Consider the following 23,606-nt stretch of genomic DNA (forward strand, 5'->3'; position numbering starts at 1 on the left):
ATGACAATAAGTAAAACTGAAAAAAAATATATAAAGAGTATATAATATATATACTATAAAGTTTATACTTTATGAATTATACAAATAGTTTGGTTGTCAGTTTGTATTGTTTCGATTTTTCAGAGGAATCATGATTGTACGGTTCTCTGTTCACTGTAACAGTGGCTCTGTCTCTCTGTTTCGACTGGGTTTTGTTCTCATCTTCAGTTTATTGTGTTGTGTTCAGGTAAACCTCACCTGAGCTGCTTTAAAGCGCTTCACGTTGGTGTGATCGCTGGCCTAGAGGCCGCTCTCTGATTGGACATCTCACGCAGGTGTTGTCTGTCATTTGAGCTGTGATTGGTGAAAGGAGCTGTCAGTCAGCGGCTGGAATGTTGGCTTCTGTCTGAGAACAATAGCAGGAGGGATTGTGTTCGGAAAGCCGTAAGCTCTCGGAGGAATCCCGAGTGGATTCTAGAGCATTCCTTTCATGAGCAGGAGAACAGACCTCTGCTGTATTACATTGTTATTTGATAATTCATTCATCTGAAGCACATCATTATGAGTGCGTTCGAGTAGCTCTGTGTGACATTTATCTGAGGCTCATTTAAACTCCTCAACATTACACACATAGGCACCAACTTTATTGTACTTTGTATTGCCTCTTAAGATCACATTTTATTATTAGCATCTGTTTGAGATTAACACAATTTATTTTCTTTTTTTTTGTTCTCCGTGGCAGAAACAAACTTGGTTTTCACAAAAATATGAAGCAGCAAAAAAAAAAAAAAAAAGATTTCATTCATAGAAATCAGTTTTTTTTCTTGAGCAGCTAATGTGCATATAAGTATGATTTCTGAAGATCATGTGGCACTGAAGACTGGAGGAATGATGCTGAAAATACAGCTTTGATCACAGGAATAAATGACATTTTCAAATGCATTCAAATATAAAATGTACTATTAACTTTTTGTATTATAATAATATTTCACAATGTTATTGTTTTTAACTGTATTTTGATCAGATAAATGCAGCTTCTGTAAGAATAAGAAGACTTCTTTAAAAAACATTTTAAAAATGTTACTTACCCCAATCATTCTTACATAAATAATTCATTTAATGCATTATATATATAAAACATTACTTTCAATTTATTCAGAAATCTATAATATGTCCCCATGCCCCTGTGTGTGTGTGTGTGTTAGAGGCTTTGGTGGTCTGGTCCCTGCAGGTCTGGGCTAGTTGTGTGTATATTGAGGTAATGTTTAGTGCTTTGTGTGTGTGTGTGTGTGTGTGTTTCCATTATTCCTTTGGCAAACAGAACTGACATCATTCACTCAACACGGAAGCGATGTTGACTGGCTTCTTTCCGCTGTGGAGTTGAACTGTCAGGAAAAAACACTTTCTTTGTTGCAGCTGCATAAACAGAAACTGAAAGCAAAGTTGAACCGTACTGTTTTTGTCTAATATGAACCATTTAATATAGACCTTAGCAACCACATAGGGACACATATCATTGACTGATTGCAAATCCAGTTTTCTTCAGAATTTGCTGATGAGATGTGAGATGATCATGGATGTGTATGGATGGATTATCTTATGGATGTGTTTGTTTCTTTCCGTGGAAGGTTATCTGTCGAGTGTGCTGAGGAATTACACCGAACAGGCATGTGACGGAGAATTCCTGACTGTTCACTGTCCGCCCAGAACCTCCATCACCATCCAATCGGCTTTCTACGGGAGAACAGACCCCGCCCACTCACCTCAGTGCCCTTCCCCTTACAGCAGTGCTGGAACATTCTCAGTGCATGACATCACTTCCTGTCATGTGTCCACATCCTTGCAGGTAAATGGTGATAAGAAATCTCATTTAGTATTATTTATATACTATTTATTAATATTTATTTTTAGATTTCAGTTTTCATATTATTATTATTATTATTATTATTATTATTATTATTATTATTATGTTTTTAGGTTCTTTTGTCATTTAAATATTCCTATTATATATTTGTTTTATATTTTTATGTTTATATAAATAATATATATTTGTATATTTCTTTTAACTTAATTTTTTTACATTTCAGTTAAGGTTACGTTTTTGTAATTTTGTTTTGTGCTTTTGTAATTTTTATTTTTTTTTAATATTTCTGTTTGGCTTTCATTGTACTTTATTTTTTAAGTTTCATTTTGTTGTGTGCTTTTGAAATTTTATTTTATATATATATATATATATATATATATATATATATATATATATATATATATATATATATATATATATATATTAAGCTTTAATTGTATCTTTTATTTCGGTTTTAGTTTAGGTCATTTTAGTACTTCAACTTAAATTTCGTTCACTTGCCAAGACTGTTTCTTATTTTCATTTTCATCTTATTTTCAAATTTGTTATTTTTTGATATTTTTTTTCCTAAGTCTTAAGTGTTTCATCTAATATTTCTAATTGTAGCTTTATTTCAATAAATGAAAATGGTTTTTAATAGTTTTAATTTGAACAAGAACAGCCCTAGATGAATAAATCTTTTTTTCTTGTTGCATATCATTATGTTGCACTCAGAAATAAATCAGAATAAAGAAGTAAAAGGGTTGTGAAAACTGTTTCATGTTGACTTTAGTAGATTCAAATTTTTCCAAATCTTCTTTCTTCTGAATGTGTACAGTCTGAATTTACAGTGTGTGTTGCACAGTATCATAATGAGGCTGTGTTTTGTTTTTGTGCATTAAATGTATTTAATATCCAGACATAGCTGATGAAAGTGTGTGTGAATCTGATTTATGTGACAGTAGTTGGTTTGAACAGCGGTGTCTCTGACAGCACACACACACTTGTGATTTACACTTGCACACTCGCTAAAACCACACGCTGTAAACACACACGTACAGAGTAAAATTACACTCGCTGTTTTTCTGGCTGGAGGGAAGGAATCTACTGCGGGGAAAATGAAAAGGCATGGAATGTATGAACCTGAATAAAGACATGCTGTCTGTCTGTCTCCCTGCAGAAGATGCTGGATGAATGTGAGGACAGGCGGACGTGTCAGGTTCTTGTCAACAGTCGTTTGTTTGGGACAGACCCCTGTCCCACCGTCAGCAAATACCTCAGTGTGCAGTTCAAGTGCAGACCGAGTGAGTCTCACACACACACACACACACACACAGACTTTCTTTCTCCTCCATCGCTTGTTTTCAGCAGGTTATTGTGTTCTGGTAGCTGAGCAGAGAAATCTGTCCACTTCTGTTCTTCCTCTCATGCAAGTCTGAAAAATAAAGCTCTGCACCTCAGTTACGGGTCGCTCGGTCTGTTAAAGCTCTACAGATACACACACAAGCTCATTTTAAAGTGGAGTTGAAATGAAGATTTTATTTTCTTTAATACATTCGGCTGACATCACCGAGCCCTCAAACACATATTATTCATGATTAAATGTATAAAAAGTCCTGCCCAGATGTTGTTTTTATATAATTTACAAACTATTATAGTTCTTTTTAAGATGTTTTGAATTGTTTTCAATTTTCTTTTTCATTTTAGAACATTTTCTTTAGTAATTTTGTTGTGTACTCATTTTTATTAATTATTGTTACCAAGGCTGCATTTATTTGATTAAAAATACCATAAAAACAGTTTTTTCAGTAATATTGTGAAATATGATTATAAGGTATAAATTATATTTAATATTTTATAAGTATATTTAAATAGAACATTTTTGTTTTAAATTGCAATACTATTTCACAATATGACGTAATGAGACCAGTGTTTACTTCCCGCGTTTTTTTTTTTTTTGTGTATTTCATCAAAAGTAAAAAAAAAAGTACAGTAAAAACTGTGATTTTTGGGATATAATACAATTTAAAATAACTTTTTGAGTTGTGAATGTTATTTCATGATGACTGTGTGTGTTTTCTCTCTAGGTGAGTTTAAGAGTAAAGTGGTGTGTGAAGGCGAGCGCCTGCGGCTGGGCTGTAAGGTGGGGATGCAAATCACGGTTTATTCAGCCATGTTCGGCCACACACAGCAGGGAACACTGGAGTGTCCTCCACACCACCGGAGGGCGCCGTCTGTCGGTAAGAGCTTAGACTCATTTCTCATTTTCACCAGATTCAGCTGTAAACTTGTGACAAATATGCTACTTCACGCTATATAGACCTCATGTGCGATTTATTTTTAAAGGTCTTTTTTTGCAAACTCATTCCTTGTGGAAAATACCTGATAGATTTGGATTTAGGGTATACGTTCCAGTCTCAAACCGTTCTAGTCTTATTGCCCAATACATACGAATGAATGTTACACATAAAAGATGGCAGTAGTTAAATGACTAACTCTTGTTTACCATCTCCAATCTGACTGGATTATGTGCAGTTTTCAGGAGTCAGGATGCAATAGCCTGGTCAATGAATATAAAATGCACACATTATTTTGCCGATTATTTTGACCAAGAACTGCCAGCTTAAGTTACAAACATCTTGTTAAATCATCAAACATATTTACATAAAAGTGATATAATATAAATGAATTGATAAATTAATATAAAAGTATTATAAAATACAAATAGGTTATATATGTATTCAACATTTTTACACACACACACACACACACACACACACACACACACACACACACACACACACACACACACACACACACACACACACACACACACACACACACATATATATATATATATATATATATATATATTACACTATGTTTGATCACTTTATAAGACAGAATATAATTAGATAGTTTACAAACTCGAATCTTAATCAGTCCCTCTTATGCAATCACACAAACGTCTTCCACACACACACGTTTGTTTTTGTGAAAAGTGGTGACATCCCATAGGTGTAATGGTTTTTATACTGTACAAACTGTATATTCTATCGCCCTTCACCAACCCTACACCTAACCCTAACCCTCACAGGAAACTTTGTGCATTTTTACTTTCTCAAAAAAACTCATTCTGTATGATTTATAAGCGTTTTGAAAAATGGACACATGGGTTATGTCCTCATAAGTCACCCTCTCCTTGTAATACCTGTGTCATACCCATGTGATTATACACAGTTGTGTCCTTATGTGTCACAAAAACAAGAGCACACACACACACACACAGAGAGACCCTACAGCACCTGTGTGAATGTGAATGATATTGCCTGATGTCAGGTGTCTGGTTTCACTGCTTTATTTCTTCTGTTTCTACATGTTTGTGTTTGTATCTGTGTGTGTGTGGGAAATAACGCCGTCAGTGCGTCTTATTGTTACTCTTCCAGCATCAAAGCTGAAAAGCCTGTGGTTTTGTGGCTGTTTTGTGGCATGGGTGTGTGTATCTGAAGGGTTCTGCTCTGCCAGGAACATGCTTGAATTCAAGGAAACGTCTGGGATGTGTGGGAGGAAATTCAGTTCGAGAACATCACTCTCTTTTTGTCTTGAGATAAGTAGCAGCTAATCTCCTCTTACACTCCTGGAGGCTGTGTGTGTGTGTGTGTGTGTGTGTGTGTGTGTGTGTGTGTGGACTGATATCAGACACATCTGGCTGCAGCTCGACTCTTTCCTTCAGTGTTTGTGATGTGGTTTGTGTTGTTTCTGTGTGTGTTTTACAGTAAATGTGTTTTGTTAGTAGATAATGAGGTTGACACCTGCTTGTAAGTTTAATATCTTCTGATCGGCTGGTTATCGGCAGGTTATTGTCATGTGAAAGTGAATTTTGCACAAAAAGCTTTTAATCATAGTTTAGGGTTAACACAGCAGCCAGTTCAAATTATATTATTAGTATTATATTATTTTTATTATCTATACATATTATTCACGTCAAGAATAAGTTACCAAAAGACTTCAAATTAAAACACAGTGTTCTTGTCGACTTGTTCACAACAGTAAAATTCATCTTTCGGAAGAAGTACAGCTTTTCGTTGAATGTATGTTGCATTCATATGATTACTGCACTGCATCTTGAGAAAAAAAGTCTGACAGGCTTGAAAATACCTAATTTGACGATGCTATAGGCTCAAAATAGCCATATTAAAAATGTTTCGCCGAGAATAATCTTTTTGTATTTTATCAAATGTTATCAATAATTTTTTTATGAAATATTGAAAATCTTATTGTTTGTTATGATTTGAGCTGTTTTTATCATTTCGTTATGTTAAGAATGTGTATTTATTTTAAAAATACATTTATCTTGCTATGAAAATAGACAGAGGCTGGTCTGGCAATACAAAAAAATTTAATCATTAAAACTTTTCTTACAAAATGAGAATATGGACTCCACCATTTAATTTATAAACTTCAAAGAATCTGAAAATAGTGGAAATCAGGATTAGGCATAAAATAAGAATTATTCATACATGTGAAAATATGCTGAGAATTAATCAAATACAGTAGTTGTAATCTGGCTCAGAGGATGACAGGATAATACAGTTAATACAGGACTTCTTCACCTTGACAAAAGCAAAAATGCTATGAAATTAATCTCATTTTGTAAGAAAGCATGACTTTCTATAGCAAAGCATTATTATGGGATACAGTATTTGTAAGAAATAAGTATTTGATTTCTTTAATCAGTGTTATTTTTGTATTTTTTTTCTTTGCTTGGCAAAATGCAGCAGTAAATAAGATTATGTATATTTGTATGTGTGTGTGTGTGTGTGTGTGTGTGTGAGTGTGTGCGTGCGCGTATGTGTGTGCACCACCCTCTTAAGCAGTGCTTGACTAATCGCTCTGAACCCGGGCTCAGTGTCGGGGTTAATGGGGTCTGTTTTTCTCTCTGGACGTCCTGTCAGGTGAAGATTGACAGTGTTTCACCAGAAGCTGCTCAAGAGCCTCCATCTGTGAGAGTTAAAGGTCATTAAAGCCATTCAAACTAAATCAGTCACAACTTAAAGACTGATAGACCTTTCACCTTGATTTTCAATGAAAAATGAATTTATTTATTTTTTATACAGTGCATTATCACAAGCGAGCTGTGATAATATTGGTTAATATTTTTCACCATCCACAGAGAATTTTGGTTATCTGATTTTTTTATTTTATTTCAGAAGTAGTACATTTTCTCTAGAATTACATTCAAAATATTTTGTTTAACAAAATTCATAATTCGTTTTTAATGTTGAGCTTCAGATTAGTTAGTTTGAATTATATTTACATAACCATTCAAAAGTTTGCAAGTTTACAAAAATACAGTAATATTGTGAAATATTATTGCAATTTAAAATAACTTATCTATTTGAATATATTTTCTAAACTGTAATTTATTCCTGTGATCAAAGCTGTATTTTCAGCATCATTCCTCCATTCTTCAGTGTCACATGATCTTCAGAAATCACTCTAATATGCTGATTTGCTGCTCAAGAAACATTTCTGATTATTATCAATGTTGAATGTTGAATGCAACATGACAGAAACACAAAGTGCACGTCCTCCATGTGTTTCTGTGCAGTTCCCACACCTCATGTTTACCTCTTCCAGAGCTGTAAACTCTGATTTGTCTGTGATGGAGGACTGAAGTGACCCCGGGGGGTTTCTCTCACGTGGATCTAGTTTCTGGACGCACTCAACCGGAGCTAGATCTCCAGCTCAGCATCAGAAGAACTGTTAGATCTGTACAGAACCCGGTCTGTGGTCAACGGCCCAATAAATAGTTCATAAATCAGATCTCTATCAGAGCGCAGCTCTCTGTTTACTAACAGGACTCTGTGACCTTTCACCTCTAACGTTTGTTCAAGCCATCAGTCGTGAAGTGACGACATGTCTCCGCTCCTCAGATCTTCAGTGAGTGATGCTTTGAGCTGAACTCCAGCTTCGTGTTAATGGATCTGTAAATGTGCCTTTCTTTCTCTCTCTCTTTCTGTCCCTCTCTCTCTTTATCTCTCTCTCTCTCTCTCTCTTACTCTCTCTCTCTCTGTCTCTCTCTCTCTCTTACTCTCTCTCTCTCTGTCTCTCTCTCTCTCTCTCTCTCTTTCTGTCTCTCTCTCTCTCTTTCTCTGTCTCTCTCTCTCTCTCTCTCTCTCTCTCTCTCTCTCTCTATCTCTCTATCTCTCTCTCTCTCACTCTGTCTCTCACTCTCTCTCTTTCTCTGTCTCTCGCTCTCTCTCTCACTTCTGAATTTCTGTCACTGGTCCTGGTTTCATTCAGACCCATTCAGATTCTCTTTATTAACCCCTAACTAGTGGACAGATGCATTTTTAACCAGTGAGGGGCTCTAGGTGATGAACTTTGACCTTTCTCATAATCCTGTGTGACTGTTCTTTTTATGTGGCATTTTGTTTTTGAGCACAGATTGCATCTAGAAAATATGCATTTAATAATTTTTGTATTATAATTATTATTATTCCAGATGATGCAGACAATCTATATATATATATATATATATATATATATATAAATTTTTATTATTTTAATTGTAATTCATTCTAAACATTTTATTCCCCCATTAAAAAAGTTATCAAGACCCATATATATATATATATATATATATATATAGTTATATAGTTATATAAGTTCTTGTAAATAGTGGTATTTAAAAAAAAAACTGACATAATAGTATAAAATATTCTTTTTCTAATTCATTCAAAATATATAAATGAAAATTACATTACAGTATTTTTATATATAATTTTAAATGCTAGAAGTTATTAATTTTAATTTTTGATCAATTTTAGCTTAAGATTTAGTAATTTTGTCATGTACTTTTGGAAAATATTTTCATATATATGTTTGTTTATATATATATATTTCTTGATAGTTTTAATTAGCTTTATTTTATTTATTTGTATTTTGAAGTTTTTTCTTTTATTTTAGTGCTTAAAAGTTGTCAGTTAATTCCCAAGACAACATTTCTTATTCTCTCATAATTACGTTTTTTTTTATCTAATACATATAGTTTATTTTATTTCAATGAACAAAAATGGTTTTTAATAGTTTCATCTTTAATTTTAGTTAATAAGAACAAAATTGACTGATAATGTAATTAATATTTTCCACTTTTTTTGGAACACACACTGAACTGGAAAACATTCTGGATCTTGCCTGCTCTAATCTGATTGACTAACTTTTTAAAATTTCTTGAAATTTCCTGAAAAGCATGATTAGTCCGATGGGAAATGAAGTCGTGTGAACAAGACGCAACGAATGCTTTTAAAGATCAAATAACCATCAGATTGTCAGGCTGGCGGCATCAAATCTCTCCAGTTCAGAAGAAAAGCAGCACTGAAATAGCAACATATTAAAGATAAAATACGGTTAGACTTTGAAGTACTTTCACTTAATGATATAATTACAGGGCATTTTGAAAGTCAAGTATGTTTTAAAAGAACACGCTGTGTGCTTATGTGATCATTTTGCCATCTGCTGTTTTGACCGGAGGCTGCAGTTTCATCTTCATCTGCAGATCCATGAAATCAAGTGTTAGAGACACAATGACAGGCAGACGACAAGCTCAGACATGTACACACACAAACACACACACACGCACGTCTCATATCGTCTGTCTGCAGAAAGCTGCATGCTTGTATATTCAATCTGTTTGATGTTCATCTGTGTGGCTTCATTGTTCTCTGTGTGTGAAAGTAAAACACACTCAGTTTGAATCTTGTAAGAAAATATTTAAGCAGAGCTGTGACGGTACCTCTTGTTCATATTTCATTGCTAAAGCTAAAAAATAAAATAAAATAAAAACTAAGAACTAAAACAAACTTTAACTGAAATAAAGTAAAAATATAAAACATGTTTTATTTCAGCTAGTGGCCAAGTTTAGTTTAACATGATGTACTAAAAAAACTAAAACTGTAAATTAAAAATGATATACACTATATATAAAAATAGAAATAAAATGATTAATAAAACTATAATAATGTATTCAATTATATTTTTGGTAATTTTATTATTTGATTTTTCATATTTATTTGTTTTTTCTAAATTTCTAAATAGTTCTAATTTGTTCACTTCAGTTTATTTTTTTTTTCACTTTTTTCAGTTATTTTTAGTTTCATTTTTTTATTTTATTTCAGCTAGTATTTTATTATTATTTTTCATTTAATATATCATTTGATTTTATTTCAGCTTTATTTCAATGGATGATTTGAAAAATGTTGCTTCGTTTTAGCTAACGTTTTAAGTTTTGTTAATAATAACAACATTTTTAGTTTACTTCTGATGTACTAAAATAACTCTAACTTAAAATGAAATTTAAAAAAATGCACGGTGCCATGTGAAAATAACTAGTGTTAAATAACTGGTTCATATGGCCATAATTTGCTGAAAGTGACAAATGCAGTTCAGTACAATCAGTCATGTCAGTCGTTATAATTAACTTGTATAGAGACTGTGGTATTGTGTGTGTGTGTGTGAGTTTGTGTGTGTGTGTGTGTGCGCTGAGCTCTCACCTGACGTGTCATGTGATTCCAGACTGCTCGTCTGATGTGGCTCTGCAGGTGATGACATCACGTTGCCAGGGGAAACGCTCCTGTGTGGTCCGCGCCTCGACACAAGAGTTTGGTGACCCCTGTTACCACGGCACCCGCAAATACCTCAGTGTCATCCACACCTGTGGTGAGTTACACACCTCACACACCTTCATTCCCATTCATAACTACACTACACTGAGAAACCACTCACTTGTGTTGCTGCAAACCATGTCTGAGCAGTCATAATTAAAAATAAAATACAAAAATGTTATTATAAAATGATGGCCATATTTTTGATTGCTTAACTGATTTGGCATTAGAAAAAAATATTTACAATTAAAATATTAAAAAAAAAGTAATTATATATTTTTTTTTAATTACAAAATCATAAATATATAATAATAATAAAACTTATTGTGTGTTGCTTTAAGTGATTTTATGACTAGAAGTATTGTTTGCTCATGTTATTTGTTTAATAAATAAAAAAACATGAATAAATATTAAATTAATTTTTTTAAATTAGAACTAAAATATTAAAAATGTAATTTAATAAAGCTTTTAATGTGTTTCGTCTAATTAATTATTGTATAAATAAAGCAACAAAAACTTGCTGAAAGTATTTTAAAATAAAATAAAAAATAATTATGATAATATATAATAAAACAAATCTAAATCTTAATTACAATTAAAAAAGTTAAAATTCCTTATTTCTTTATATTTTAATTAGATCAAAAATATTTTAATAAAAATCCTAAAATCATAAAGCTTTTTGTTTGTTGCTGTTAATAATTTATTTAATAACCGAAAAAACAATGTATTGTTTACTCATATGTTTAAAAAATAATATATTTAATTATTTTAAAAGTAGATGAACACATATTTAAACTGTATAAAATCATTAAGCTTTTTCGTTTAGCTTTAAATTATTTATTTAATGTCTAAAATAACAAAACACTGAGAGTATTGTTTACTCCTATGCTAATGATTAATTAATAAATAAATGAATAAATTTATATTATAAAATAAAAATAACTAATAGTTTAAATTTATTGTTATTAACATTTTCAATGATTTGGTGTCCTATTGTCTTTAACAATCAGAAAGAGATCATTGGCCTGTTTTCTGTCAAATTTCTCTCAAATTACAAATATCTGACAGCCTTTAATGTTTTTTGTAATCTTCCCTAAATTAAGTTACATTTTTATTACAGAAAATATTCTTTAAGGAAAAAGAGAAAAATGTTGGATTAAAATGAGGTTAATACTCATTTTCTGAGCTACATTGATTAGAACGGTTTTCTTAGAATCACACAAATACAAATGATCCTTAAATGACCTGCCCTGTGTTAGCTGAATATGATTTTATATTTTATATTTATATTTATATTTATATTTATATTTATATTTATATTTATATTTATATTTATATTTATATTTATATTTATATTTTATATTTTATATCATGTTTAAACACTAGAGGGCAGCGATCACTCATTCTGAACCTTTACAGCTGGACTATTTATGATTTCGTGTGTGTGTGCGTGTGTGTGTGTGTGTGTGTGTTTGGTATTAGTATGTACAGAAATCAGCTAAAAACTCTATTTGAACTCTAGTTTATAACTTTAGAGTAAGAGATTTGTTCAGATCCCTTACCCTCACTATATAGTGAGCTATAATGTGTGTCTGTATTATCAGTTGCAGTAATACTGTGTGTGTTGATCGTTCTGCAGGGTTTCAGGATTTCTTTCAAAGTCCAAAACACGCACCAGACATCAGAAACGTTTTTCTGTCTGTCCAAATACATGTCACAGACTGTGAAGTCTAGTGTTTCTGTCTTATTGCAATCATAGTAAGGTGTTCAGGAAGTGTGTGCTTCGGTTGTGTAAACAGACAGAAGAGAGTGTGTTTGGATGGTTTTCAGATGTAACCCTAAACTCGTATGTTCATATGTGACGATTTAATCATGTTGATCAAACACATCATCATGGAATCGAGTTTTTCGACGGTTAGGATGTTACAGTAAGATAAAAACTAGTTTCTCAGCTCTCTGTGTGTCTGTGTTTGCGTGTGTTAATGCTTCAAATCAGATGAATGTAGGTGATTGAATGTCAGTTAGGCCCGACCCAAACTATTTCCTCTCCCAGAAATCTGATAAAACACCAAGCATCCCTTGAGGAGCCAAAGCTTTTAAAAAACATTATATTTATTTATTCATAAAATATTTATTTAGAATAATTAATATATGAATGAAATCTTTTTTTTAGTGTATATCTGTTATTTTAGCCATTAAATAAATAATAAAAACACAAAGCTTTATGATATTATACATTATGATATTATATATTATATATAAATTTTTTATTGTATTTACTTATAAATGAATTATATATATATATATATATATATATATATATATATATATATATATATATATATATATATATATATATATATATATGTGTGTGTGTGTGTGTGTGTGTGTGTGTGTGTGTGTGTGTCTGTGTGTATGTTTAAATATATAATAAATAAATAATACATCATTTATGAGTAAAATATACTATTATGCAATATACTATATTATATAATACATAATAAATATACTATATCATATACTAAATACTATTTTATAAAAAAAATATATATATTTTATTTGTAAACTTATTAAAGCATAGGAGTAACACTACAGTATAAGCATTTTTCAGCGGTGAAAACAGAGAAATGTGGAGATTGTGATGAAATGTGGATGATCACAGGTTATGAGGTTCATATTCATGGCTCCATCGGTGTAACTGACAGAGAATTTGAGCTAAATGAGCTTGACTAATGTCTTCAGAACCACTGACAGCCTTCAGCTCGGGAGAAACGGACAGAAACGAGTCGGATCATGTGACCCGAGAGAGCGAGCCGAGGTGTTTTGGTCCATTGCAGCATACCATTGCCCTTAAAAGGCAGTGAATGTGATTGGCTGTATGATCCAAACACACGGTGCCAGCGCTGTTTGCACATGCTCAGATCAGTTCCAGTATTTCTGTGTTTGATGGTTTGAAATTGGCAAGACACTTGGAGGAGCTGAAGAGATTTATTTACTGTTTGAATGTGCTGCAGTGTTTTATAGAGAGCACGGCATGCTGGGATACCGGCAGGGTGAGGGATGTGTGTGCACACATGTGAAGTGCTGCTCTTTCAGTGGGTCAGTTGGGATGTGGGTGAGGTCAGAGGTCGACTACATAGCTCCGGATCGGATCAGCCAATAGGAAACCAGCAGGCTTTAGTCCCGCACTGATTGGCTCTCATGTGAACCTCTTTGGCCTCCTTAATATTTTTCTAGGGTCTGAAAATTACATGATATCATTTATAAACTTTTTTACACACTTAACTGTTTTAAAACCGGTCATCTAGAATGTGTAATGAAGAAAGTTAAGATAATCCATTGGTTGCTTTAGAAAATGTACAAAGGCTTTCAAGCATCAGAAGGATTCAAAAGCATCATAAAAGTGGTCCATATGAGTCATACAAGTCTTCTGAAGTTATGCAATGTTTCTTATGATGAACAAACTGAAATAATTGAAGTAGTTATTCACACATGAACGAATCGTTAAGTCCATTCGTCTCACTTGTGAACTGAATCAACTGATTCATCACTCAAAAGAATGATTCGTTCACAAATGCTTCTCTCACTGTGTAATTTTAGTATTATTTACATGCTATTATAGTATTAAATATCTTTTATTTTTATATTTTCAGTTTTCATTTTCATTTGTTTTAGGAATTTTGTTATGGGCTTTTGTCATTTTTTATCTTTTTTTTTATTTCTATTTAGCTTTAATTAGTTGCCAAGGCAACAATTTTAATCTTCATTTACTTTTTGTACATTTTTAAGTAAATATTCATAATGATATTTTAGCATTATTTATATACTAGTATGTAATATTTTGTATTTAATATAGTATTTAATATTTTGAAAGAGCTTTTATTTTTATATTTTCAGTTTTCATTTTAGCATTTAAGCAATTTTGTTATGTGCTTTTGTTATTTTTAAATTTTTATTTTTTTGATAATTCAATAAAGCTTTAAGTTATTTAAGTTTAGCTAATTTTAGGCATTTGTTTTAGGACAATTTACTTCATTTCAGTTATTTGCCAAGGCAACATTTCTAACTTTCATTTAATTTTTGTAATTTTTTCATATAATATTCACAATGTCATTTTAGTATTATTTCTATACTATTATAGTATTTAATATTTTGAATGAGCTTTTATTTTTTATATTTTTAGTTTTGATTTTCATTTTAGTTTAAGTTTCAAAAATAATATTTTGTGCTTTTGCCATTTTTATTATTTTTTATATTTCTGTTTAGTTTTAGCTCATTTTTATTTAAGATTGAATAATGTTAGTATTTTAACTTAAACTTTATTTCATTTAGTTGCCATTATAGTTTTATATCATTACAGCTATATTTCAATGAAAGAAAACTTTTTTTTTACATTTATATAGTTTTAGTTTAAGTTAACAGTTACAATGCTGTTCTCTCATGAAATCTTTAAAACGACCTCAACCAGATTTTCAGAAACTACATTTTGTTCTGTTTCTCCCACAAAATTATCATACGACTTCAGAAGACTTAAATATAGTGCACAAATCATATGGACATTATTGTTTCACGCTGGTTTTATAGTCCTTTTTAAACTGTGATTTATTTTAATTGCATTAAAAAGAGCAACCAACTCGATTCTTCAAACTTTCTCACTTTGTGTTATAAGGATGAAATGAAAGTCATACAGGTTTGGAACAACATACAGTAAGGTTGACTTTTCATATTTAGGTGAACTGTCCCTTTAATCTTACATTGGTTGTGTTTTTCTTTTTTGGATTAAAGTCAAGGAAACGTGAGATCGCGAGATCAAAGATCCAAAGCCACAATCTCCACTGAATGAAGCTCTGAATGAATGTCATTTCCTGTTGCTTTTAGTCTGGCTTTGTCTCACACACACTGACTCAGACCTACACGCCCCCTCCAGCGTAACTCCTGCCCCTCTGTGTGTGTGTGTGTGTGTGTGTGTGTCCATGTTCACGGAGGTGCTCAGTGCTGCTCTCTCGCCGGAGAGAAAGCTGTGAATCAGGAGACACGAGCTGAAGGAAAAAAGCCAGGAGGTCACATGAGACTCTTGAGGAGTTTGAGGAGCGTCGTTGAGTTTGTTTCACGGCTCGAGCGTCTGTGAACACACGTGAGCACAGGTAGACGCTGACCGGAGGACAGACAGAAAGAGAAAACAGCAGAAATAGCGTGAGGAACAGATTTCCATCATGTGTTCGTAAGTGTGCTTCTGATTCTTCTTCACTCTGAGGGGTTTACCTTTATAACCTGACCGTTTGAGAGGGTTTGAATGTTTGTGTGTGAGCGAATGATTTTATTTGACATGTTCAGTAAAGCATCACCAGAACTGTTACTCACAGAAGTTGGTGATTTGAACAAACCATCATAAAACGAGCCCCTGTATTTCGGTGCCTAAAACTGGTCTTTCTATAGACGTGAATGATGAACGCATATGTTTACTGGGCTTTAGAAAACATCACTTTGACCCACATTTATTGGACTTTAATGTTTAAAAAAAGTGAATTAAAGGACTACAGGCTCCTTTCTGATATATATATATATATATATATATATATATATATATATATATATATATATATATATATATATATATTATAAAGAAGGTTTTTATTAAACAAGATTGTACATTAAATTATAATGTATTTTATATATACATATATTTATCATATAAATATATTTATTTATGGTTGAAATAATTGAAAAAAATTCCACAAAAATATGAAGCAGCACAAATTTTTTTTTTTTTTACACTGATTAAAAAAAAGAATAATAATAATAAATTTTTCTTAAGCAGCAAATCATCATATTATTCTGATTTCTGAAGATCATGTGACACTGAAGACTGGAGAAATGATGCTGAAAATACAGCTTTGATCACAGGAATAAATTACACTTTAAAATATATTCAAACAGAACACAGTTGTTTTAAATTGTAATAAATATTACTGTTTTTACTGATGCAGATGTGGTGCACATTAAAAACACATATTAAACTTAAATCCATCTGCTTATACTGACCATGTTTGTCTATGATTGTGTGGATTTGTATCGTGATCATCTATTACAGTTTCTCTCTGTGCCTCAGAGCTTTAAATGGCCCTCAAGTCCATTAATATCCACAGCGTGTGTGTGTGTGTGTTCATGAGACGCTCAGCCCTGTTAAAAGACACAGAGAGAATATTTGCAGCACATGTGGATTTATTGGCCAGACTCGTGCCGGTTAACACTAATTTGTCGGGACAGAGTGAGAGTTTGGCACTGGTTTTCACCGAACAGAGCGTCTGAATTCACAGCTTTATTTTTAATCATGTGAGATGAGAGCGCGGCGGGTGTGCGCTTATTAAAACAGCTCACTGTAAACAGATGCTTTGAGTTTGCGTTTTCCTCACAGATATGAACCGTGTCTGTGTTATGAGATCAATCCGCTTTTATAAGCTTCAGCTCACACGTGTTTCATTTCTGTTTCATTTGACGAGGGCATGTGTTGCAGTCAGTGCACACAAACTAAGGCTTCTATGAGCAGTTGATAATGTGTGTGTGAGTTTTTCTGAAGATTTACGTCAGGAGTAAACTAGTCCTCTTATTATATATTTATAAACCTGACCGAACTAGTTTAGACTTGTTCGAGAGCCGTTATTTTTGAACCACTGAAGCGAGTTAAAATTGGCTCAAACAAACAATCAGTCAATCAGTCATTCATTCAGTGAAATAACTAGTACACGGTTACTGGAAGAGAACCGGATGATACACACATCAGGTTGAGTTTTTCTGTTTCTATGAGTCATATTGGAGATTCTGCGTTTTATTTGTAGACCGGAAGACACTGGTTTAAATCTTCCTGGAGGAATTTCCTTGGAATGCTGCTGTTTTAACTTGGAACTTCTTTACCACAATCACAATCATACTTTTGACTATTTTCTATTGCAGATCAGTCTGGCCATGGATTATTTTATCTCAGCTAACTGACAAGATTTCTCATCTAAAAAGAAAAAAAAACATTTAGTTTAAGCTGAAGTAGAATAATTAAAACTAAAACTGAAACTAATAAAAACATTTAAACGTTTGAAAAATGATAAAAATGACTAAACCAAAGCAAAATTTGTAAACCTTCACAATTTGACATGAAAATATAAAAATTAAAGCTAATTCAAAATATGAATAAAAACTGTATTAGCATATTATATACAAAGATGTAAAGCAAGCCAATCAAGACGACACTCGCTGGTTTGGAGAGCTCTCGTGATGTGTGTGTGTGTGTGTGTGTGTGTGTTTGGGACGAGTCCTTGTGTTTGGCTTAGCGTGAGCTTGTCCACTGTGTCAGCATAAACACAAATTCAGCACTGTGTGTGTGTGTGTGTGTGTGTGTGTGCACGCTTCAGGCTTTGAGTTCAGTAACAATGCTGTAACGTGACTCAGTGTTTGACCAGGTGGAGCTATACAGAGAAAACACTATTTCTCTTTCTTATTTTCTCTTTCTCTCTCGCTCTGTTTCTGTCTCTGCTGGTGTGTAGAAAAACATTCTTTGGATGTTTTACTGAGCTGTCATTTCTGAGTGTGTGTGTGTGTGTGTGTGTGTTGGGCACATTTGGCCCTGTGCACTTTTAGAAAGTCCTTTAATAAAGTACACTTTATTGAATTTGTCTAATAACCATGTCCAGCCTTTATGTGCGTCACAGAAAAATTCTGACATTTAACTCTTGATCAATCAAATGCAGTTTCCTCCACGTCTCAAATGATGTTGTTTCATAACATTTTGCGGTGGATGGCATTTGAAAATTTTTGAATAAAATGGTGACTCCTTGGTCTTGCTGATGCAATTAATGGATCATAAGTACACACAATGAAATCATATTTTACACATTTTTGACAAAATTACAGCTTGAGTAGGACTACACACACAAAAAAGAAAATTATTATAAAATATAAATTATGTAAAATAAATAATTGTTATAAGGCTAAATATATAAAATGTTTATGAAATTATTATTAATAATACATGTAAATAATATACCATTTTTAAATAATTATTATAAAGTGTATTATTAGTGATATTTTCCTTGGTTTGTCTTCTCAAAATCACATATTTCACATTTCATCCCAAGCTTCTCGCTTAAATTGAATGTTTTATGTGCCTTTTACTCCCTGTTTAGATTTCCAAAGCTTTAAAAATTTAATATTTTTATGACTTTTAACATTTTACATAGGATCTGGGACAAGAGTAAAATGTTTTTAAAGTTTTGATAATCTAATTTTCATTTTAAGTGAAAAGCCTGAGATGAAATACAAGATAAATGATACTTTTATATATTAGAGACATGAGATGTCATGACAGATAGCATGAAATGAGATCTGGTTATTTTAAGGATAAATGTCATGAAAAATTGCATGAAATAAGAGTTGTAATTTATTTAATACAGAAAAGACATGAAAACTAGCACAAATATATCGTTAAAGGCCACATTTACCAGAGCAGTTTTAATCTAACGTTTATCTAGCATTAACCCTAAAAATGGCTGAAGAAATTTGAAGTGTGTATGTGTTCACTTTGGGGATGAGACTGGCGCACTTTGACTTCTGTCACAACATATTTTACATCTTGATGTCCTTCACGTCTTTGTGTTGAATACTAGTTTGCTTGAATGGAGTCTACAGTTTGTGTTGATTTAGATGTGTCTGCATGCACTCAAGCAGAGTTTTCCATGACTGTTTCGTACGGAATAGTAAACCCGTTCTGTGACAGGAATCAAGCTGGAATTCAGGCATTTCCCAGAATGCATTCCTGCCAGACAGCGTGCGGCTAAAGCTAATGTGGGTCATACAGTGAAACGTGAGTCTGAATGTTAATGCCCGATTATTTTAAAGGCTCATAAAACCTGCTGTGTGTTTTAACCCTTTCTGGTGAAGCATCATGGGAAATGTGTTTCTCTTGAATGCTTTGATGTGGAATAATGACTTTAATAATGAATACAAAAGACACATTTACATGTCCAGAAAGCACTGACCTCTGTCAGTCATAGGCGATTTTCATCATGACTTTTTATTTTAGACTCTCTGTCTTTTCATTGCATCTGAGAAGCGAGACTCACTCATCCATGAACTTTTACTATTTGTGCTGTGTTTGCACACTGGTATTGAATCTCACTTTCTGTGGTTTAGAGGAGTGTGTGTTACAGGACGTGTGTGTGTGTGTTCTGTTCATTGATGTCTTATATTAGAAACACACACACACAGACCGCTGTAGATATTAGTCTAGATATGATGTCTTTATTTGAGCAGCAAGGACTCCAGCTGTCCCAGAATGCCACACTTCAGTGAGTTAAGCGTGTCTGCTTGGATCAGCACATAATAGAGCTGTACTATGCCAGAGAAAACACACACACACACACACACACAGGCGCGTGTTTTGAGGTCTGGAATGGTTTAGTTTGACTCTGATGATGAGAATATTTCCAGGTTGATTCTTGTGCTGTTCTGGGTTCTCTTCAAACATAAAGAGGGTCCTTTCTGTGTGACTTTTGTAAAATAGTGACTGTTTTCAGATAGGTCTTCTGATTGGTCCACTGTTTTGGAACTGCATGTAAAAGCTGAAGTTCTCGTGAGAGTCTCTGTAGAAGATGTGAGACACGTGCACAGCGGTCATATGTGTCCGTCTGTCATGCACTGGAATGGAAAAAAATTGTGTTCAGTCTCAGTTAGGCATCAACTACGTGTGTAAAATGTATATATATACACAGGGGTGCACATCATTTTTTCAACCTGGAGTTTTGATTTGGTCCTCACACTGCATATAGCATGACCCATTAAATATAACTATTAAATTTATTAAATATATAACTATATAACTAAAATTAAAATTAATTGATAATAGTTATAATATTATTGCACTTTATTTAATTACTTTTTTTATATAAAATAATAGTAAATAAATAGTGTGTCATAATATTATAAAAAAAAGGCAGTCCTAGTATTAAATGCAAATACATTTATTTTATAGTAAACTTAAAAATAAAATGCTAATATTTAGTACTACTTTCTTTGTTTGGCTCTTTAAGAAGAATCGCTTTATGTATTCCCCAATTTTAAGTCACTTTGGATAAAAGCATATATAAAAAATAAATGAATAAAAGCGTTTTCATCATATTCAAACTTAAAATCAGCAGGCTTTTGTTTAGGCAGGTTGCCTTCTGGATTTAGCGCTGCTGCGGTTTAAAGAGCGTCAGTGGATGAATGTCACAGTTTTGCATTGTGCTTTGATACGGCATGGCATAGCCAATAATGTGTTATTCTCTCTTTTTCTTTTTTATTTCTTTTAAATTTTTGAGGATTTTGTACAAACTTTAAAATGGATGGTGGAAAATGAACACACACACACGTAAATATACCTAAGCTCACATGTGACTCCAATTACCCCCAATCAGTGGGCTGTAATTGCTCCAGGGGCCTTACAATCACACACACACACATACACACACACACACACAGTGATTGTGTCAGTCTTTAACTTGACCTCCCTCAGAGTAGCGTGTGTGTGTGTGTGTGTTTTAAAACCCAGCCGTCAGTAACTGGCACTGGTGACTGTTTCAGCTTTCATGAGTAAGTGTGTGTGTGTGTGTGTGTGTGTGTGTGTGTGTGTGTGTCCTCAGGCTGTTTCCAGACTCTTAAGAGTTTAACCAAAATCGGTTTCGCTAAATTTGGTGCCATGTTTATTCAGAGAGAGTCTAAAACAAATGCTTTGTGTTACTGAAACTGTATGTGTGTGTGTGTGTGCCTGTGTGTGTCTGTGTACTTGTTTTTCTATTCTGGTGGGGACTTAAACCTCAATACACACAGACTCATGGGGACTCGTGTCATGGTGGGGACCTAAATTGAGGTCCCCACGGGTAAACAAGCTAATAAATTACACAGAATGAAGTTTCTTGAAAATCTAAAAATGCAGAAAGTTTCCTGTGAGGGTTAGGTTTAGGGGTAGCGTTGGTGTAGGGCGATAGAAAATACGGTCTGTACAGTATAAAAACCATTACGCCTATGGAGAGTCCCCACAAGGATAGCTGACCAGACGTGTGTGTGTGTGTGTGTGTGTGTGTGTGTAAGCCAGACCTCTCTGGAGGATTGTTGAAGGGCCATTGGCAGTCCATTTAGGGGTTTGAACAGCAAAATAGCTAATATCATTTAATTTCTATGATTTAATGTTAATTATTAACTGCATTGTCTTATCAAATGTATATAAGATCTTATACATAATAATGTAAGTGACAAATAATATAGAGTCTACACTACCATTCAAAAGAGGTCAGTAAGAAAGAAATGAATACTTTTATTCAGCAAGGATACATTCAATTGATCAAAAGTTATCTACTCCGTGGAGGGATTTTTCCATTTTATTCTTAAAACTCCTTTTAGGTGCGATATATGCACTATATTTGTCATGTTTCTAGATTCACTCCTAACAAGAAGTTATCAAATGTGTTTAGTTTTTTGCCAGATCATTTGGCAGTATGGCGATGATGATAATGGATTAGTGTCTTATGAGAGTAAAACATCACAAAACTCATTCTGAGGACACGTGTATAATTCAAAACCAATGATAAAATCAGCAGAACTTAAACAATCCTACGCAACTGTGACTTAGAGAAGTTTACATTTACTAGTGTTCTCAGTATTGAAGTGATCTTATCTTTCAAATATGTCCGTTTGTGGTCATTTTCTCCTTTCTTCCAGTCTGCTTGGATCCTGATCATTGCCACAATATATTTTCCTTTTGTTTCACTGTTTATAGAGCACAAAGGCAGTCTTGTTTTTAGTGTGTATGTTGGATGACTCTTGATCGTCTCTAATGCATCGTGAGCGTGTGTGAGGGAGTAGAAACGTAATTCAAGTAGAAGTATAATTTTTGCTGAATTATGTGTTTCTTTTTAGTCCCAAAGAAACTCATGCAGGAGCCGGTTTCTAGGCATCCATCGTTCCCCTCTCCCCCATCAGTGCCTCATGACCCCAACGTGGTGGGAGACAGCGCCCCTCCGGACGGGACCCCGTCTCTGACCTCAGACTCTGCGCCAGGTAAGAAACCGAGCGCGACTGATGGACTGACACACACCCTCAGCAGAAACTCTGACTGGAATCAGTTACCCTCATCCAAATAATCACTTTTATCAGGAAAATGATGAGAAACACTGATCTGCAAAATGCAAAAAAACAAAGTTTAAGAAGCTTTTAACGTGAGCTCTGTTTAGATGACCTTTTGTATATTTCCTGAACGTATATTAGGCCAAACAGTATATTAATATAGGAATAGTTCTCTCTCTCACACACACACACAAAAGAGATAATTAAGACATTATTTATTCATTTCCAGTGTGTGGAATATTTGAATTTGAATTTTTAATGAACCTTCCATGCAGTGCCATTCATTTGGAAGCTCGTTTCTGTCACGGAATAAAGAAGAGGCAATAGCAACTTTTTATCTCACAATTCTGATTTTTTTTTTTCCTACAATTCTGAGAAGAAAAGTGCAAACTTGAAAAATTCCCGCCTGTGAGTACAAAAGTCAAAATTGTGAAATAAAAAGTTGCTATTAACTTTCACATTTTTTTTATTCTGTGTAAAAAAAATTTTGAATTGTGAGATAATTTTGTTTATATCTTGCAATTCTGTGTTTTATATATATATATATATATAGGCTTCCATGCATTCATATTCACAGTGATGTAAAATGATAAAATGTTCTAAAGTTAAAGTACGATCACTACAAGTTTGTATCTTTATTAAAAAAAAAAAAATTACCACTTTTATTATTTATTTTATGATTTATCCAGTATTTGAAGGGATGTTTCTGTTTTATTTAATAAACTCCTTCTAGGGAGATATGCACTTAATTTGTCCTGTTTCTAGATTCACTCCTAACAAGAAGTTATTAGATGTGTTATGTTGATTTAGTCCATAATGACCTAAGTTTAAGAAACCTGAAACAGGTTTTAAAAACTGTCAAATAAGATCTCTATTTTCTCATTGTTCTGACTATAAGAGTCTGGCACACAGCAGATATTATACTGAAACCAATATCCTGGAACATGTTACCTGAATGCTTTCAGTTAATA

General features: G+C 33.1%; 1 protein-coding gene across 1 annotated transcript; it reads left to right on the forward strand.

Moving 5' to 3' along the window:
• Nucleotides 1–1,193: 1,193 nt before the first annotated feature.
• On the forward strand, nt 1,194–22,822 carry LOC127938280 (protein eva-1 homolog C-like). Its single transcript, XM_052534779.1, has 5 exons — nt 1,194–1,825; nt 3,003–3,126; nt 3,910–4,062; nt 10,400–10,543; nt 22,429–22,822. Exons 1-5 carry the CDS (start codon nt 1,535–1,537, stop codon nt 22,650–22,652), a joined length of 936 nt encoding a protein of 311 aa, XP_052390739.1. The 5' UTR covers nt 1,194–1,534; the 3' UTR covers nt 22,653–22,822.
• The last annotated feature ends 784 nt before the right edge of the window (nt 22,823–23,606 follow it).

This window comes from Carassius gibelio, chromosome A20 (assembly GCF_023724105.1).
Source record: "Carassius gibelio isolate Cgi1373 ecotype wild population from Czech Republic chromosome A20, carGib1.2-hapl.c, whole genome shotgun sequence".
In the NCBI taxonomy this organism is placed as follows: domain Eukaryota; kingdom Metazoa; phylum Chordata; class Actinopteri; order Cypriniformes; family Cyprinidae; genus Carassius; species Carassius gibelio.

Excerpts from the sequence above, each read along its gene's own strand:
- LOC127938280 (XM_052534779.1), top strand. The coding sequence starts at position 1,535 with ATGAGATGTGAGATGATCATGGATGTGTATGGATGGATTATCTTATGG. Across the intron at positions 4,063-10,399 it reads CCGGAGGGCGCCGTCTGTCG|ACTGCTCGTCTGATGTGGCT; the intron begins GTAAGAGCTTAG and ends ATGTGATTCCAG. Across the intron at positions 10,544-22,428 it reads CAGTGTCATCCACACCTGTG|TCCCAAAGAAACTCATGCAG; the intron begins GTGAGTTACACA and ends GTTTCTTTTTAG.